General features: G+C 44.6%; 1 protein-coding gene across 1 annotated transcript in view; it reads left to right on the top strand.

Moving 5' to 3' along the window:
• Nucleotides 1-1,171: 1,171 nt before the first annotated feature.
• LOC125947151 (uncharacterized) overlaps nt 1,172-19,750 on the top strand; it is a 35,334-nt gene continuing 16,755 nt past the window's right edge. The window contains exon 1 of the mRNA XM_049671529.1: nt 1,172-1,355. Coding sequence (XP_049527486.1) covers nt 1,325-1,355 — 31 coding nt within the window. The 5' untranslated portion in view covers nt 1,172-1,324. The remainder of the gene's footprint in view (nt 1,356-19,750) is intronic.

The following is a 19,750-nucleotide window of genomic DNA, read 5'->3' as shown; positions in this document are numbered from 1 at the left end:
ATCAGCCACACCAAACACCGCGAATTAAGGGGAACCTAATTTCAGGGGTGCTAACTTGTCACTTCAAATTCCGCCATATTGTGGAATGAGCCAGCTTGTCATTTGTGATTATCTCGCAAGACGTCTCCTGTCTCTGCTATTGGCTCTAAACGCCGACATGACGGAATTTGGCAGCGTCGAGAATAGCATCTCGAGAGGCGCTTTCGGGCCTACTGCAGATTCAGGGTGGTGTTTCCAGCCAGCTCACCGAGATCACTGCGATTTCGCCGAGGTGTTCTGACACAAAGACAAACCTCCCCGCGTTCTCATCTTCCCATCTCCCTTACCCTTGACTACGCCACTGACACGAGACGACAAGCTGCGGTGCCGAAGCGCGCAGACGTGGGCTGCGAGAGGGCAAAATGCGACGGCGCGGCACTTTTTTGTCCGTTTGCACGTTGACCCCGTCCTCCCGGCCATCGACGTCGCGTACGCGCTCTTACGCGCGCCGAGCTGTTCTCGTGACGCCGGCGCGCGCGTTGGTTTGCCTCGCCTCGTCGGCGACCCGCCCGTCTGGCCCACCCTGCCCACCACGCCGCACTGTGATCTCGCAGGCAGCCACTCGCCGTAGACGGTGTTCCACTTTCACCGACCCGTCCGGTGGCTTGCAGAAGCCTGCTCATTTCCTCGCACGAGGAAGCGACGCCGGCTTTGAAAGAAACCGCTAGCCGAGTCTGGAGCGGCTCCCCGCTTCTGCTGCTTCTGATGTTACACCCCTGCCCAGCTTGCTCCCTCGGAGTGTCTTTTAGCAAAAAGAGAGAAAAAAAAAGAAAAGGCAAACAAAGAAAGTGTTAGGAAAGGCAGAGTAAGATTGCTCGCTCAAAGGCATAGGCAGCGACCGAAAGCCTTTGGGCGTGGAAAGAAGCGCGAGGGCTGTTCATTTTTGTTTTGTCCGACAAGGGGGGTGCGCAAGGTGGGGTTGGTGGCCCCGATTGTCTAGTTCTTCTTCTTGTATAGACAGCCCGTGTAAAGCTGCCCGCGCCTACTCAAGAGAATCACCTTCCTCCCTGTCTCTCCCCTAATCTTCCTCCTCCAGCTACCACTTCTCCGATTTGTGCCGTTATGTTCCTTGTAGGTTATAAAAAGCCGCGCTGGTCGTCTCGCTATCCTTTTTTTCGGGAACCCGGTGGTCTTGTTTCGAGAGTGCTCTCGATCGACAAGCAGCAGAGGTGTTCGGTGCTGGATATTGGCTGAGTATCGTCGCCACGCAGGTCTCTCGCTTCGCTTCACCGCCGCTTAGCAACTTTCAATCCGAGGAGGAGCGACCGGGACTGCAGTAACGAACATGTTCGCCATCACGTGTCTTCTAATCGCTGGTGAGCTATTGCGCGATGACCGAGTTATGCCTGTAGTTATGGGGAAGGATAAGCCATTTATGTCTTATTGCCAAACGAGTGTACGGGACTGCAATGGGTGGTCGCTGGTAAGCCTAACTTCGTAAGCCTAAGGCTAGCCGTTTTCTATAGAAGCGAAGAATTTAGGCGTACCCTGTTCAGAACTATCTTCCTCGTGCGTGTGTAAGGGTACTGCGTAAAAGAAAAAAAAGGAAATATGGTTGCACCGAACAAACGTGTAGAAGATAAAATCGCAGAAATATGAGGCTTAAGAAGATGTGATGCGAAATCGTGATCGCTTTCATTTTTATCTCATCACGTCGATGCTAGGTACGTTGATTGTACTTCTGGGAGCTGCGAGTCGCCAGTAGCTGCTTCGTCATGCCACACACAGAAGCTGCAATGTAACTCGCGCTGATATGCATTTAACGTAGTACATGATCGGTGTAGAATCTTATGCGCACGCGCTTTACGCCTGAAGGAGACTTTAGGCCAAGCGATATGGAACGCCATCATTGAAATTCTAGGCCAAGTGCTGCTCGGAAGCACGTGTTCCTTGCACTATAAGCAGCAGCGAATAATATAAGTTCCCGTATAGCTTTAAAGCGAAGTTTCCTCTTCCTCTGACTTTCTAAACTGTGTTGCCAAGTAGACGACAATATTTACCACTTGGTATATGCCACTAAGTATGGGCCCGAATAGAAACCTTGGGCCGCTCGTTATATGCACCCCGGTATAACCTGAGCAGCGTTACATTTGCGTAAATTCACATGCCATTTGCATTAATTCGTCCAGACAGATCTGTCAATAGCATTAGTTTGCATAGCATTAGCGCAAACAAAAAAGAAGATTCACCTAACGCGGACTCCCACATAATGTTGGGTGAGCCGTTACTTTATTTTTTATTTTGGTAATCGCGTAACGATTGATTCTGCGTGCTGAAGATGTTTTAACCGGTGCGTAATACATGCGAGACCGTCGTATGCGTAGCATGCACTAATTTGCGCTTTCATAGTCGAAGATACTACTTGGGCCATTTGTTCCTTTTGCAAATAACTGAATTACTGCACAAAAACGAGTACAACATGTAGCAACCGGTCCAAGATCGCACTTTTTTGACTGAATTATATTGGCTAAATCAAGTATAAGACGTACGTTAGAACGAGGATGGCAGGATACATAGATCAATGGAACTGCATACTCATTTCGTAAATTGCCGTGGCAGGAAAATTTATGATGATAGTCCATATAAGGTTCTGAGATTTGCTTGTCGTTAGCGCGGACACTTTTACCTAGTTATTTAGCCTCCCGCTTATAGTTAGAGCTGTAGGATTCTTCACTGATTGAAGTGGCTGGTAAGTTAGAGTCGACCATTCTCCAAGTTATCGCTATTCTCATTCATATACTCTCTACACAAGAACCTGGTGCTGAAACCCGAATTGAATTGCTTTCATAATTGTCTGCGGTGTTAGCATCGGCGATCACACGAAGTGGGTTCAAGCTACACTAAGCATTCTGCGAGCACCAGCCGGATTGGACACTTGACACTTTCTAGTGGAGGCTTTGCTATTTCCAGTCACTTTGTTCTTGGATTTACTTCATTAAGAACTCTAGAGCAAGACTCACTGGACAGAGACGTTCAAGGAGGCACCGAAGAGTTTGCCATACTGTTCTAGAGCCGCAGAAAAAATAGCAAGCTTGTTTCAAACCTTAACTTCGTATGGACTGCTTCTTGACTACTGCTCTTACTGATGTAGTTTTAGAAAACTGCAGTCGGATAGGTTTGTTGCCTATAGTACGGCAAACGCTTCTAGCCTAACATTGCGTCCATTAGGTTGGCACAGATGGTGACTGTCTGACCTGAACAGCCAGCTGCGAGCTGCGAGCAGACACAAGAATAGCCACAATTTGGCCATCCCTGCATTAGACGACACAGAGCTCCTTAGTGTAGGTTTCTTTGTTTGTTTGAATGTTCAGTTTATCTGGTCTGAAGTCCCGAAGCAACACTGGGGATATAAAAGGCGGCTATGTGGAGGGCTCGACATCAATTTTCACAATCTGCGTTCCTTTAAAGTGCCTCTAAATCTAAGTGGTGCGAGCGTTTTTGCACATCGACTCCATCGAAATGTGGCCGCCGGGGACAGGAATCGAGCCTAGGACCTCGCGCTCAAACGTCATAGCTACTGATCCATCGCAGTGGTTGCCCTTGATTACAAAAAAAAAAAAAAAAAAAAAAACTTCAGTTCTGCATTTCTCTGAGCCGTACCCACGATCTGCTTATGAGGCACGCTGTAGTGCGGGACTTTGGATTAATTTTTACGGTGCAACTAAACATAATGACGCAGGAGTTTTTGCATTTTGCCCCCTTCGAATAGAGATCGCTGCCGCCGGATTCAAACCCACGACCTCGAGCGTAGCAGCGCAGCGGGGGGGGGGTCCCTGACACATGAGGTGGTCGAGGGGGGGTATAATCTTGATGTGCAATCGTATACTTTACTTTCGAAACGCCGAATTATTTTGCTGTGTCGTTACTAATTGCTACGCGTTTACCGAGGGTTTCTTGACAAAAAAAAAAAAAAAAAAAAAAAAAAAACGCTTAGTTTATTTGCAAATCGAGTTTAAAAGGAACATTAAAATGTAAAATTAAAGTAGTTTACTCTGGTGAATTATTCCTTCAAACATCATTTTCAATACTTGGGTTCAAAAATGTTTATTACTAGCGAAAAAATTAAGAGTGGTAATTAAAAAAAAAGTTCATGGCCAGATTCTCAGCGTCGGTAGGTCCATGTTCAGGCCAAGATTTCGAAGCCTTTCACTCAAGTTGGCCATTTTGCACCAGCAAACGCTCTAAAGCTTGGTACGCTCGATCCATTAAATTTATAATGTAATGGTGTCCTTTCTTTACTGACAAATTATTAACTGGATTCGAGTAGACGTTGTCAAAATTCATGATGTCACGACGAGCGGATACAGGAACTTCGCAGTAGATTTGCCACTTATGCGCCTCAGCTAGCTTACCAAACTTCCTGCATTGGTAAGAGCAGTCACTCCCCCCTATAAGGTAATTTAACAAAATATTACTCTACACTGTCCGTTTAAACTGCCCGGTTCAACAGTTAGGCGTGAAACCAGATCTCTCATAGCGAATGCGGTATAGTATCATGCTTCTAGAGGTTTTCACACGCCGTCAAGCGATGTTATTCTTACCTTGGTCATGTGACTGTTCGGACTGGCTAAAATTTCCATGGGTAAGTATGGCTCTACTGCGCCATTACTTTTTGTTTTTTGTTTTTGTAAAACATACACGCGATATCGTTATGCTCTTTTGTGGTGTGCGATTGTCAGTCTTAATCGCAGAATATTTCTCGATATGCCCAGAAGTAAGAATACAGAAGTATAACAAAATTGTACACATGCTTTCACCAACAACAGAACAAAATCTCTGTCCGATATTTGCAAATGAGCCACAATTTAGAATCTTCTAAGATTGAAGAGTGTTTACCTTACAGTTTACTTTTTTCTATCGTCAATTAAATGAAAATACTCTCAAGAATTTGAACGGTTTAGGCATCAAGCGCTACATGTGCAGTGAAACTAGCTGGCAAAATGGAGCCGTATATTTCTTTCGAGGTCCAAATCTGAAGCTTTCCAATCAAACTTTTTGTCACCTATCCTGTAAATAACAATACCACAACGCAAGAAACTGGTACACAACTCATTATTTGGTTTATTCCGAGCTTGAAACGGGGGAACTGCTTAAGCGGGGCCAGCTCCCAAAAAGATGGTTTGAATTCGCGTACGAATGTTCAGAGAATCTGCGTAAAGGCTTGAATCTTACCTGTCTGGAAGAAGTGGAAAGTGGTTTTACCAGACGCCAAGTAGTGAATCCTAAAAAAAAAGAGCTATAAGGTGAATATTCGTGTATCACTGCTTCGCATGCTCTCTCTCTGTCTCATAAGTTATAAGCAAGAAGCTTCGAATCTCAGATGAATGCATAAATTACCCCAAGTGGGATGCATGATGCAAGAGTTTTTATGCTCACTGACAAACTCGTAAATAGCCTGAAGGTGACAATCCATTCATTTTGTGAACTGACGACCGCGTCTATTTCCTCGCCCGCAGCCAACAATAGCTAGCAGTATTTTTTTTCTCGAATGAGCTAAGAGCACGCAGGATAAGGTCGCAGTCAGTAAGTTACACTTTTATAATTCTTATTCCAAGAAAAAAAATCGTTTAACTAGTGACAAGATTGGACGATTGGCCGCTTCGGAAGTTCGTGAGGCCCGTCAAGCTTTATGGCAGCATGTAAGCTCCAAATTATCGCATTTATTTCTAATGTTTTTGCCGCTGTGTGCGCACGTGCGCGCATCTTCAGAAGTACGTGAATGTTAAGAGGAGGTAATTTATTTTCGGAAAAAAAGACAGTAATCAATATTTTTTTTACAGTCCGTTCATTGTTCCGGCCACTCATATTACAACATGCATTTATTGGCAGCAACATAGACCATGGTATTTACTTTCTGTCCAAAAGAAACTTTATTGTTTATAAATGCAGTTCATCGTCAAACCGCTTACCAGGACGCTAAAAGCCTTGACTAGCACAAAGGAAGGGCTAGAAAATTGCCGATTTGAATGCAAATTAGAAATAATGGCGGGGTTACCTTTGATGAAAATGACCACGTGACTTTCTCTTAAAAAATTAACGTTTGCGGCCACCGCAAGAAACAAACTTCGTCCCCGCCGGTTGTTCAAAAGCTAAAACGCTAGGGTACCGATACGACTCGCAGTGACAGCAGTGCGCAGTTGTACATCACATTACATAATCTAGGTGCCTTGACTCATGGAATGCCTTTCAGAAATGTAAAGAAAGAAAGTAACCTAGTTCCTTAAAAGTTCTGACATGCCATTTTCGACTTCTTTCTTATCTTTGTGCTTTACGTGAAAGTCATGGACCTCGAAACCATAGAAAATACACTGGCAAGTCTGAAAGCGCCATAAAATATTTACCAAAATAGCTTTTCCACAGACCAGTTTCGGTTTAGTATTCTAGGAGGTGCGTGTGCAGCAGTAACGTCTTAATGCAGAAGGTGGGCATGTGGGCGCAGGAGTTCGTCACGTTACCGCATTCACTTCGACTCGCTCGCTGATATACTGCTACATAGAGCCGCGCAACAAGCAGCGAACCGAAACGAATGCCAAAAACGTTGCAATGTCCTGCTCCAACTTCACCACCCGCTGATCACCCTCTGTAAACCGAAACTGGTTTAGGAGGGAAAACTGAAAAAAAAAACATTATAGTAACTGATTTAGGACGCTGTGATGCTTGCCAGTATATTTTCTGAAGTTTCGAGGTCTATGGACCTTAACTTAACGAAAAAAAAATGACTAGTCGGAAATATCATGCCAACACTCTCTTAAGGATTAATCTGACAAAACGTTTCGAAAAGAACTACCCCTCAATATTCGAGGAAATTGAATCGCGGCAAACTCTGGCCTCAAATTTTCATCCATGTTCAGAAGTAGCGCAATATTAAAAAATACGCGAGGAACATACACCAGCGAGTACGCGTACTTGTCAAATTTACGGTGACCAACTACAGGTTTGAAGTATCCTGTCCATTCCCATCGTTTGTTTGACTTTCATGTCGTGATCTACTCTAGATGAAATGAGCACAACATTTAGGACTGACCGCTGCCCCACCCAAGCGCTCCCGGGTTGTCCTCGATGGGTGCCAGTGAGGGTAGCTTGGGCTCTTCCTTCGTGGGCGACGGGGAACAGGAAGTAGTTTGCGGAAGGAAATTGCGGGGTGCCTACCTCCACCAATTACGAGTGGTCAGGCGGTTCGGTTCGTTTTCCTGCGGTCTCTTATCGTGCTCTCCGTCGGTTGCCGCCCCTTTATTTCTTGAGCATTTGGACTGAACACATGCGCGAGTTGCCGAGTGCGGTCGTGTGAGAGAATTGCGAGTTAGACATCTATATGGTAGTGCTGCTCTACTTAACTACCGGCTGTCTTGTATCTGTGTAGTTGGGTGTTGCCCGTAAACGCCACGTGGCATTGATTGATAATTTATTAAATGTATGGAAGGAGGTGTCTCCTTCCATACATATTAAATGTATGGAAGGAGCTGGGTGGTCCTCTGCTCCGAAGTGTGATTTAAAAAAGTTGTCGCAGTTTCACCTGAAAGGCGAAGCATCAATTGCGATAGCAAATTTGAAGAGAGCTATACGGAGTAATGATAGCAGCTTTATCAGCTGTATAAACTTGGACATGCAGCAGCACCGGCAACACGCAGAACTGTTGTCGACACCGTCGGCGTTTTGCCCGTGTTCGCTCAAAATGCATGCGGCGTTGGTGACTGTTGCCGGAGCCTCTGATATAAATAAGCACTTGGTGCCGCAGCTAAACGTCGCCTCCCTTCCCTCCCCCTCTCCCCCACGGCCTGTCACGCGTCGGAAGAAGGCACGTTTGCTCTACATATATGGTGATTGTAGAGGAGGAAAGAGACGCCTACTTCTGTAGCCCTTAAGGGAGCACAGCGCAGAACGCGCGTTTGTTCTCCGCCGTGCGTTCACTCCCCGTGAAAGCGCGCGTCCCTCGCGTCCTTTCACTCGCAGATACAACGTTCGGCGCGCGGCGACGATTTCATCTCCATGGACGTCATACGGAACCTCACGGCGACGGCGACGGCGACGCCGACGGCAGAAATCTGCTTTTGAGTGTCCATATAATTGCTATCGCAATAAAATCAAGGAAAGGAATGTTAAAGTTGCGCTCCTAGTGCAAAGCACTGACGTTCGCGCCGTATTACACGGACACATATCGCGCCCATTTGCGCATCGCGTATTTTTCATTTGCACTTGCGCACATTTGCACTTGCACATTTCACACCAGTGGGGGACATCAAAACGACTTGGGCAGTGAACCTATAATAGCGGTCGCTGTTATAAAAAGAAACGCTTTAAGCGAAGATTAAAGCCATGGCGAGATGCCAAGCACGCTGAACTAGTAGTGGGAGTTCACGCAATCATTTCACAGACTCTCAAGTACACAAAGCGAGTCACCACGCAAGTTAAGTTCAGCCAATGTAAAAAAAAAATGCAAAGAAGGAAAGCCTATAGACAGCTCAATATGGTCAATCATCATCGGCTCTGTGTAGTCGCGACATGTGAAGCAAACATAGTCATGCATGTTTAAAAAAGTGCTTTAAATCTCTAATAACTTTCCGAGGTACCTGTTTCGTGAATAACAACTACCAGCCCGCGTATTACCTCTATTTATGATGTTGATGTTGGCTACGCACCTGGGAATTGCTCCAACGACAGATCCTTGACAGAAAACTGACGATTGTTGTTTGTTACGCTTCGACTATTACGCGCTAGCAGGTGCATCCTATTATACAAAGATTCATTAACGCGAGCGAGATCCTGCAGACTAGATTCGATGCTCGTATTCTGGTATTTTCCTTTTGCAACTGCGAAGAAAAAAATGTAAAAAAAGAGCAGCAAGCGATGAAGAGAAATGACACAAGATGGACGTTGTCGGTCGCGTTGTTTTCGTTTTTTTTTTGTCCTCGACTTGATTGACCTTGACATGATTGATGAAATTGCGCTTAGTTCAAGCACAGAGAAACTGATATGCTTGGCGAATTTGCTGTGGGAAGATGCCAGTACATTTAGTTCGGAATATCCAGTGTTCGAACGTAGTGTAAAACTGAATTATGCCTGTCCGTTAATATTTAAGGATTCGTATGCAGAGTGAGAAAAAATAGACGAGATGAAAATAACCCATTAGTGACTCGATTTTCAGCACGATCAACTTAAAAGGATACCGTAAATAAGGCATAACTGCTACACAGCTACGTTAGGAAACTCAGCCGTTGCATTAACTTTACCCGAAGGAAACTGCACGTAAGAATGACATTATGATTGGAAATCGGATAAAACAATGAAACTCTGACCACAACTACGCAAAAAAAAGCAGTTTCTGCCAGTGAGTTGGTATCGCAGCAAGTAGACTAGTTGGTGACAGAGAGAAAAAGGCCAAAAAGAACGTAAGAATATCAGACCTTCTTCGGAATAATTCATTGTCTGATTGAATTCGGGGCTATTTGAAGCCATTCATTCATGCTTAAGGACATGCAGCTTAAGGACATACTTGAAAATAGGATTTCAGGTGCCTCTATCTATTGATTGAACTGTCCATGTGTATACACTTTTGCGCATTTATGGATGGCATTGTCCTGTTTTGAAACAATGGCAATGTATTGCAACAAATGATTGAAGACCTTTACCAAAAGGTGTAAGATTAGGGTTGAAGATTGTTATGCAGAGGACAAAGGTAATGTCAACAGCCTGGCAAGGGAACGATAATTCATGATCGACAATAAGCCTATGGAGTCTGTGCAGGAGAAGGAAATATACAGATTAAAAATAGCTTGGAGTGCATACCAAATCCCCACTGAGAGCTTACCACTATATATCGTTGAAAAGAAAAGTGTACAATCATTGCATTCTACCGGAGCTATCATATAGGTCAGATTCTTGATGGACAAAGAAGCTCGAGATCGATTTAAGGACCGCGCAAAGAGCGATGCGAGAAAAAAATGTTCGGTGTAACGTTAAGAGACAGGAACAGAGCGGTGTGGATCAGAGAGCAAGCGGGGACATGAGCGGATATTCGAGTTGACATTAAGAGAAAGAAATGGAGTGGGCAGGCCATGTAATGCGTAGGGCAGATTACTGGTGGACCATTAGAGTTATAGAAACGGTGCCAAGGGAAAAGAAGTGCAGTCGAGTCCAGCAAAAAATTAGGTGGGGTGATTAAATTCAAAACTTTGCTGGCGCAAGTTGGAATCAGCCAGCGCAAGAGAAGGTAATTCCCTGGGAAAGGCCTTCGTCCTGCAGCGGACATAAAAATAGGCTGCTTCTCATGATGATAAAACTTCGCCCTTTGATTTTCCTGAGAAATAATCATTGCAGGGATTTTTCTAAAAAAAATCTATACTCTTAGTAAAAATTCCGCTTCTTACAGTCACTGTAATTAAACTCGCTGCCAAATGCAACAAGTTTCATTCGAATTGGTGCAGGGGTAGTCTCAGAAAAGAATTTCTGCGTTTTAGAAGTATTTGAGTAGGGGGCATCAGAGCTGACCCCGAGCTAAAGCCTCCTTTTAATGTCCCGGATGAATATTTCACGTCATCTATTCCAAGCACATTTTAAGTAGGATTGAATGCGACGTGTGTAATGTACAAGGGGTCTCCGGATGATAGAACTATGCAAAAGAAAGAACGGGCGGCACAATACGCTATACACTTAGTGCCAGAAATTTGAAGAAGCTTTATTCCTAGCTGTATAGGTGCACAGATCAGAATGTAGCCAAGATAATATAATTTGGGCATACAAACAAAAAAAAAGGGGGAAGCGCGCTGCAGTGTACAAAACCCACATATCTGGAGGACACAGATATGAGATAAGCACGAACAGAAACAAGACGGTAAAAGCGGCTTCCACTATATGCATTTCATTCGGGTCCCTACCAACGGCAGGAAATAAAACTTGAGCCATTATTAAAAAGAAATAGTTGAAAGTGGAGGAAAATCATGTTGAGCATAGTTACTTTGTGATATAGCACACAATGGTTCATCAAGATTACAGGGAATAATGCCTGCAACAACTTCTATCGTGCGATGGTCGCCAATCAATTCGACAATAAATACAAGTACAGAAAAGAGGAGAATGGATCATGCAAAATGAAAACAATGACAGCATATTTTGTGATGCGCGTGACACGCGTTGAGTCACATGGAAAACAATAAGTGAAATAAGAAAGAGAGCAGATGAGCAAACCCGAACACCGTAATCAAAGCGACATGCGATGGTGTACCTTTGCAGGTAACAAGAATGAAGAGTGGTAGCCTAGGCGGGCTCGTTTAATAATGGAAACTGATTGCCCTCATTGACAGCATCTGCTGTATTTTCTTTAGATGCGTTTTGCCGATAGAGAACCGGTCAAGAAACGCCGCACAACTTGGGGCGTTTTACTGGCCGGCACATAGATGGCGCCACAACTGTGTTTCGGCTCAGGTTCTGCAAGCAAACCACGTCATGCATATATATTTGAAGGAAATGCAGCCTATGTTCTTAAAAGCAAGATTTAGCTCATGAGCTCCTATCTAAATACATAGGAACAGAGGAAATGGTAATCTCTCCAAACATCGCGCGAATTTTGAATAAATTGTTGCATTTAAAAGAAGTTCAAATCTCGGAACGACAGGAAGTCGATTTTCTATTGGCGCCATCACTTTTTCAGAAATAAGGTTGAAAATTGATGTATCTTTGAAAAGTCACGTATCAAGTTTACAGCTATCTAATTCAGCAATAAAAAAGATATGAGGTTCTGTGGGCTGCTCCTAATCACGCGTCTAACGCGGACACAATTGAAGCAATATGCACCTCTTAAGTGTAAAACTAATTCGCCAGTAAAGCCCGTTGCACATGGTGCGATTTTGTCGGTGAATTCACACGTGCGATACATTTTTCGAAACTTTAATAAACATTGCGACAGTTTTGCTTAAGCGCTCAAGCAAATATCAAATTTGGCCGTTTGACGTGCACTAACATATGCAGGTTACAGGACTGCGATGCCCGTTTTTGGTGCAGAGTTGTGGATTTGAAAACCTCGGACTTCTATTTATTTTTTAGACTTATCGTTTCTTGGCAAATTTTGTAAAAAAAAAACAAACACACACACACACACACGAGATCATAAACCAAAATTTTGTTTCTCACAGTTGCTAGAATTTAACCTTCTCTCTCAAATGCAACGAAGTTAATTGAAATCGGTCTCGCAGCTGTCTAATGAGACCATTCCTTTGTTTCACATGCATTTCAGTACAGAAATAGGAGTTGTTCCCGAGCTGCTTCTTAAAGCCGTACACTGGTGCCCCATCCTAGGTCATCGGAGCTGTCACGGGTTGCCGTGACGGGGACGCGCGAAAAGTAATTTCCAAAGAGTGTATAGTTCGCCACCTTCTATGGACGCTGCGAGCCCACCTGGTTTCCTTATTTAGAGCCACTGAACGAGTGTTTATCTTGCGAACGCACCCAGTTTCCGCGTTCGTACTTGAAAGAGGAAAGAAAAGGAAGCTTGTCGGTAAGCCAAGCGCTTTCTTGCTACAGCGGAGGTAATGCAAAGGTTTCCTGCATTGACTTTTCCTTGTATCGAGCGACCGGTGCAGATGATGTCGCACGAGTTGACCTTTTTGTTGGAGTCATAGGCTTTCGAAAGTGGCTAGCCTAAGCAATTGTGCAATATAAGAATTCGTTTGAACACGGTATGCAGAAAAAGAAATGTAATTATATTGGTGATCTGTAGTTACATTGCATATGTTGTGCGTGTGAACAATTCGTCATGCTAATATGTTATTCCCTACAAATAGTAATTATTTACTATAATGGATATGCCGATAATGTGCAAGGTGATCATTTTTTACGTTGTATGCGGAAAACAGGATAAATATATAGGTGATCAATTAATGAGTTTCGACCGATCAAAATATGTTTGTTAAACAGATGTAGGCTGAGTGGTCAACTGGGCTCAAAGCCGAGATTGCGGTTTGACTGGGCCCAGGCAGCCATTATGTTACGAATAGGTAATAGGCTAGTGGTGTTGTTTATTCTGTATAAACATGCTGACACACCAGTATATCACTCCGCAACGTCTTCTATAGTCAGCATATCGATCGCCGCCAATGAAATCTCCCTTTAGTTGCTTCAATAGTGCCGTATTCGTCGTGCACGGTCCTTACGACTTGCCACTCAAGGCTCATTCACACTCAGGCAAGCTTAGTCATGCTTAAGGCTCATTCAGACTAGGCCGACACGACAACGATTTTGCTCTGCCGACTGTTGGCGACAGCAGTTTAGAGGACGGAAAAAGCTGTGGCCAACGGCTTAGAGGATGGAAAACGTTGTCGCACCAAGAGTCGGCAGACCAAAATCATTGTCGTGTAGGCATAGTCTGAATGAGCCTTAAGCATGACTAAGCCTGCCTGAGCATTCGCCTAACTGGACGTACTAAATCCCGCGTGGAATGCTGGTAGCAGCATACAGGGGATATGGACTGAAGGTACCTCATTGTGTGCCACGAATGTACAACCATCAATATAAAGCGAACAAACAATAAATACTCCAAAATACATCAGGGATATTAGCAATGGGTATTTCATTGAAATGTACAAGTAATAAAAAAAGAGAGAATGAAAGAACAGACAACCCTCCCCCACGCCAGACGTTTGCGATGCCTTAGGAAATGGGATCTGTTTGTATGCGCTGTGCTGCCGCAACTGTATATGCGAGAGCAGGGACCTTCGTCAGGCACGCCGAGTTTTTAGTCTCTGCCTCTACTTTCAACCTAAAGACATCAGGGGAAAAATTCGTTTTATTTCCTTAATTCAATTTCCATTTAAGCTACGTAGGTGGCTACCCTCTCATTCACTGCCTTGCGCACATTCGAATGTCTACTAACCTAACCTCCGTGATCGTTCCTGCTGCTTCCTTTTTGTCTTTCGCGTTCTCCGGCGCCATTTGCAAGCTTGGAATGTTAGCCATCGCCGCACACGGTTATGCCGGCACATGTGGAACACCCTTTCAACCACATGCCCCACATTGCACTTGACATTAGGAGCAAGCAACTGGCCAATGAAGCCATGCATGCTGCTTCAAGGCACCAAGGCTGCCAGACTCGAGACCCCTCTATACTAACCTTCGAATGTACAAAGTATTACCCAAGTATTCTAGAATGTTCCTCCGTTCACCACTCCAGTCGACTCAAAAAAGTGGATGGCAGCTACACCCATCGACAGTAGAGGTCACTATTCTACAGTTCCACTTTGCGTCAATGCTTGAAAAGCATACCGTATTCTTCAGTTAAAGGGCGGCGCTGTGCTCCACTCCGTGGAGCGGCGGAAGATGGTCGAGTCAAGGATTTTTAGAGAATACGGGGGCAAATGTAAAATGGGAATAAAGGAACATATGCAAGCAACCTATATGTCCTACGCATACATGTAGTGCGTAGGACAAATAGACGATGATCTGTTAGTTTCCGAATGAATTCCAATGGAAGGGAGCTGCAGTATTGGGTGGCAGAGGAATAGGTGATGCGACAAAATTGGAACATTTTCAGGCATAGCATGGTGTCAGCTGGCACGAGACAGGATAATGGGAGGTAGATGGGAGAGGCCTTCGTCTTGTAGTGGACAAAAAATAGGTTGATGATGATCATGACGCTGATAATGAAGGAACAACAGCTTCTGCTTTAACGCTGCTCTCTCTTCTCGATGAGAACACAACAAAGAGCCGTTGCAGAGAACGAGCTGTTCGCGCCATGTAGGAACGAGCCGTGTGGCTTGTTGCGTCTGGCGGCCGCTCTATAGCTAGGCCGCGCGCCTAATTCCACGTCGTATTGACCCTTCTCGCGGCGATCCCGTGGGCGCTGCCATGTTTGATAAAGGGGTGACGCATCCATTGCTTGCCTCAGCTGCCTCCGTTGCATCCGTGTTTGCAATGGATGCACATGACGCCCGGTGCGGCTCAGGAAACCTCTGTTTCGGGAGATACCGTAGACGCTGACTGGGTGGACGACACGAAGCTTTGGACACAGCTACAGAGGACATGTAAACGCTCTTTCGAGCTCATTAAGCTTTGTCCAAACGGCTGGTGTTGGGCTGCTGACCACGAAGTCACGGGATCGAATCCCGGCCGCGCCGGCCGGATTTCGATGGGGGCGAAATGCAGAAAACAACTATGTGCTTAGATTTAGGTGCACGTTAAAGAACCCCAGGTGGTCCAAATTAATCCGGAGTCCCCACTACGGCGTGCCTGATAATCAGATGGTGGTTTTGGCACGTAAAACGTCCTAAAGTTTTTCATGTTATCCGAACGGCGCAAGCAGCGTATATGGTGCTCGTTCTAAAAGCGAGGGTGAAAATGTATTCCAAGCAATACAAACTTTCTTTTTATGAATTGAATCAATATCGGTGTGTTTTGCTCTTTGTTCTTTATTTGGCGGTAACCTTGAAGCAGTAGCTTGTCACGTTTCGCACTCAGTGAAGTTCGTCGGTGCGGTGCACTATCTGATTATTTTCTGCCTAATCGTTCGCGGGTGTGCTGAGTACTGCAGTAGATTTGTTCTTTGAAAGTTTTGTACTTTGTAATAGCTTGTAGCAAATATGTATTATCGCTAATAACTCGCTTACTTCTGTGGACCGTCCCGAAACAATCAGCTTCGACCATTCGTGTGCTTTCGGTGTAGTCGCTGTCACCCATGCTTTGGCACATTGATTCAAGTGAGCGCCTATTCTTAATACGTCGGCGATAGAGTGTGCGTAAGTTTGCGTGCGAATTGGGGTAAATGTGTGTAGATAACGTGCTCGGAAACTTACTATGCCAGGAAGCGGCGCTACTTCCTTAGTCATTGTTTAACGAGCGGTGCTCACTCTTGCCGACGTTCCGAGGTTAGCGATACAGTGCTGGTGAATGAGTGAAATTTTTTTGTTCACGAGGAAAGTCGTGCATCGAAAAGAGCCGGCAACACAGGCTGTCCGTATGTAGCAACGGTCCGTGAACTTGGTCACACATAATTATTCCATTCCATAATATTCCAGTCCTTATTTTGCAGACGCAGACGCAGACGCCTGTCTGCCTTCTTCCTTTTCATGTGGGATGGAAGATCTTGTCGTCACTCAAGCAGGCGTGTTTAACCAACTACTACTTTTAGATCCCAAGAAAGCTAGCGGGCCGGATGGAATACCAACCCAATTTCTAAAGCGATACGCGGAATGGGTGTCATTTTTCCTAAATATAATCTTTGTGAAGTCATTGCAAACTCACTCGTTGCCAGAAGACTGGCGTTGCGCAGTCATAACTCCTGTTTTTAAAAGCGGTAACCGATTGCTAATAAACAACTACCGCCCAGTTTCCCTGACTAGCGTCTGTTGTAAAGTATTAGAGCATATCATAAGTAAGCATATTCTCGTTTTTCTTAAAAATAACGACTTTTTTATCAGCACCAACACGGTTTCCGAAAGGGACTGTCTACAGTAACCCAGCTCATAGAAACTATTCATGATTTTACTTCAGCTATAGACGCCCAAAAGCAAATTGACGTCATCTGCGTAGACTTTGCGAAAGCCTTCGACAAAGTTTCACACAATAAATTACTCTTCAAGTTACATAAGGCAGGAATAAATCATAATATATTAAATTGGATTGAAGCCTACCTACACAATCGCAGGCAGGTTGTACGTGTGGACGAGTGCTTGTCCTCTCCGTTAGAAGTGCTTTCTGGTGTCCCACAGGGGTCCGTTTTGGCCCCGTTGCTGTTCTTGGTTTATATTAATGACATTACAGAGATTGTCGAGTTTCCTGTGGAATTGAAGGTTTTTGCTGACGATTGTTTAATTTATTCTACAGTAACACACATTGACGACCAAATTAGAATACACCGGGTCCTTCATTCCCTTCACATTTGGTGTGAAAAATGGGACATGGAAATCAATTACAACAAATCGACTTTTACACATGTTACTAACAAAAAAGTGTGGTGCCATTCTTTTATAACATCGCAAGTAACAAACTAAGAAATGTAGATACATTCAAGTATTTAGGAGTCACAATTTCACATAATTTAGACTGGCGTAAACATATCGATAACCTGTGCTCGACGGCTTTACAAAAACTGTATTCACTGAAGAAAAAGCTGGAACATGCAACGAAGGATGCCAAATTAATGGCTTATAAAACTCTCATACGTCCATCTTTAGAATACGCTTGTGTTGTCTGGAGCCCCCACCAAAAAGTCTTAATAGACAAATTAGAAAGAATTCAGAGAATGGCTGCTCGTTTTATTGCTTCAAGATACCGAAGGACGGACTCGGTAACAACAATTCTGCGTTCGTGTGGGCTCGAGTTGCTGGAAACCCGAAGGAAAAAAGCCAGACTTAAGATTTTTTTTCAGATACTTCAAAGGCTATTGAAGATAAAAATGGAAAAATACGCCCACTTCTCTGCAAATCGTAGCGAGAGAATTAACCACAGCAGAGCCGTCAAGCCTTATAACACACGTATTGATGTTTTTCGTTATTCTTTTTTTCCGGATGTAATTGAAATGTGGAATGCCTTACCTGATGCTGTTGTAGATCAGACAGATGTGCATAAATTTGAATGCTCGATTGATATTTTGTATCGTGGGCACCCAACCTGATGCTACGAAATGTTAAATTTGCTTGTTCTACTATTTTCCCTCCCTGTAACAACCCTCAAGCGAGGGTTAACAGTATCAATAAAGAAAGAAAGAAAGAAACTTCTGCACACGTCTTCAATCAACCGCTCACATTTTGCAGCTTTAACGGAACACAGTGCGTAAGCGAAAACCCAGTTGTGTTTCCGACAGCTGATCGCACAGAAACATGGCAGAAGCGGGAATGGTTTTGTATTCGTGCGCTTTCGCTGTGGCAACATATGGCGCGCCGCCGAAAGCGCCATGTCGTTTCTCGAGAACAAATTGCTCGCCGAAAAGGGTGAATACTATAAGTCGGGACAATATTGGTGGCCACACGACTTGGGAGCCTAATGTAATGCTACGTAATAGTGAGATCCATACTTGCTTTTTTTTTCGCGCTTACCCGACCTTGCGGAGTGACATTGGTTTGCCGTGCACATGGTCGCCCAGAATTGTGGCACCGAAGGGCCGATTGCGAAACGGAAACGCATGGGCTGCCCAAGCTTCATTGCCAGAAAGGCGGCGCCTGTAGCTGACACCACCGCATTTACGGGCACCACCTGACTTATTATCAATCGTCATTATCCTCCCCTAATTGCTTTGAATGCTTCACACATCAGCTCGCAGTCGCTTATTTTCGCCTGAGCAACGATTTGAGTTTCGAAGGTATGAACGCACGCGTGCAATGACCGCACAGGAAGGTCGAAAAAGGTCTATAGGCGATCACACACACAAAAAAGAAAGAGAAGAGAAAGAAAGAAAGGGCTTTAAACAACTACATGAAACCAGAGAGAAATAAATAGATGCGATGGAGCAAAAGAAACGTGCAAGCAGGAATAGCCTCGGGGCCTTTAGGATAAACGAATTTCTTGGCACACCTCCCGAGAAAGGCCAAATGGCACAGTCGGAAAACGGCTTCTTGTGCCTGGCCATGGTGCTGTCCGATACCATGCGGTGTGGCGTTGTTTTCGTTCGGTGTAGCGCGGCGCTTGGGTGTTTGGGCATGCAAGTATAAGCTGTCGTTGGGCGCCTAGATGTTGAGGAAAACGAAAGAAGTAAGGTGCCGGAGCATAAAGCGGGGCGTATCTGTTACGTGCCGCGGAAGAAACAAAATTACGACGTGTTACGCGACGATATAATTGTGCCATTTACGATCTACACTGCCCTTGACTGCGCGGTGGCCTTACTTGGCAGCGCCACGCGGCGTGAGTGACCTTTACGGCGCTTTCTCCTTTCTTCGATCCCGAAACTCGCCAGGATCGTTTTGAAGGTAACTACAACTTCCCGCAAAAGAAAACTACCTGGCATTGGCACCAGGCTTATTACGTAACACGTGCCACATGTGCCAGGGAAACACGGAAGCCATCAACGAAAGAGCCATGTACAACGACGACTGGCTTTTTCCTTAAATCTTGAGGATTCACGGAATTCTTTCCTTTATATAGACAGTACTTTGGGTGCAGCCTAAACGTCAGCTCCTTCCTCCGTACATGATGAGCTATACAAAAACACAAAACTGTGTTTACGTCGAGACTCCTGACGCCGCAATTCGCGTCGAACGATGAGTAGTTGCAGCCAAAAAAGAAGAAAATAGTAATAAAACGCCCCTGTTATGCCTTATACCTATAAATTTCGTACCCAATAGTCCCGTGTAGCCTTAAGGGGGGAAAAAAAGACTTTTTTTTATAAGACCACTTTTTGGATAATATAGGATTTGGGTATATATAATATTTGGATATTTAAAATAGCATAGCGCCTTAATGATCCTGCAGACTTCAGCGGATGCAGTGGCAGTAACCGCAGAAGCTTTTGCGTGGCCACTACCAATAATAAAAGAAATCTCTGGCTTCAGTACCAGCCAGGGATTCATTTGTTAATGTTATTTGAAAACGAAGATAGAACAACGAGCCAACGTTATGTCATGGCACAAGATGTTCATTGGATGTGGAAAAGTATGTGCAGAATTTAGAGTATAGAAGTTCCTACAAAGAATAACTACACAGAACTCAAGCGCTGCTTTCAGCTACCGTGGGAATCATGCGTTGGTTATGACTGCGGCTAAAACGTTCTTTCTGGTGTTTTTATAGTACGACTTAC

This window comes from Dermacentor silvarum, chromosome 7, assembly GCF_013339745.2.
Source record: "Dermacentor silvarum isolate Dsil-2018 chromosome 7, BIME_Dsil_1.4, whole genome shotgun sequence".
NCBI classification, from domain to species: Eukaryota; Metazoa; Arthropoda; class Arachnida; order Ixodida; family Ixodidae; genus Dermacentor; species Dermacentor silvarum.
This window is presented reverse-complemented; position numbering and strand designations above follow the sequence as displayed.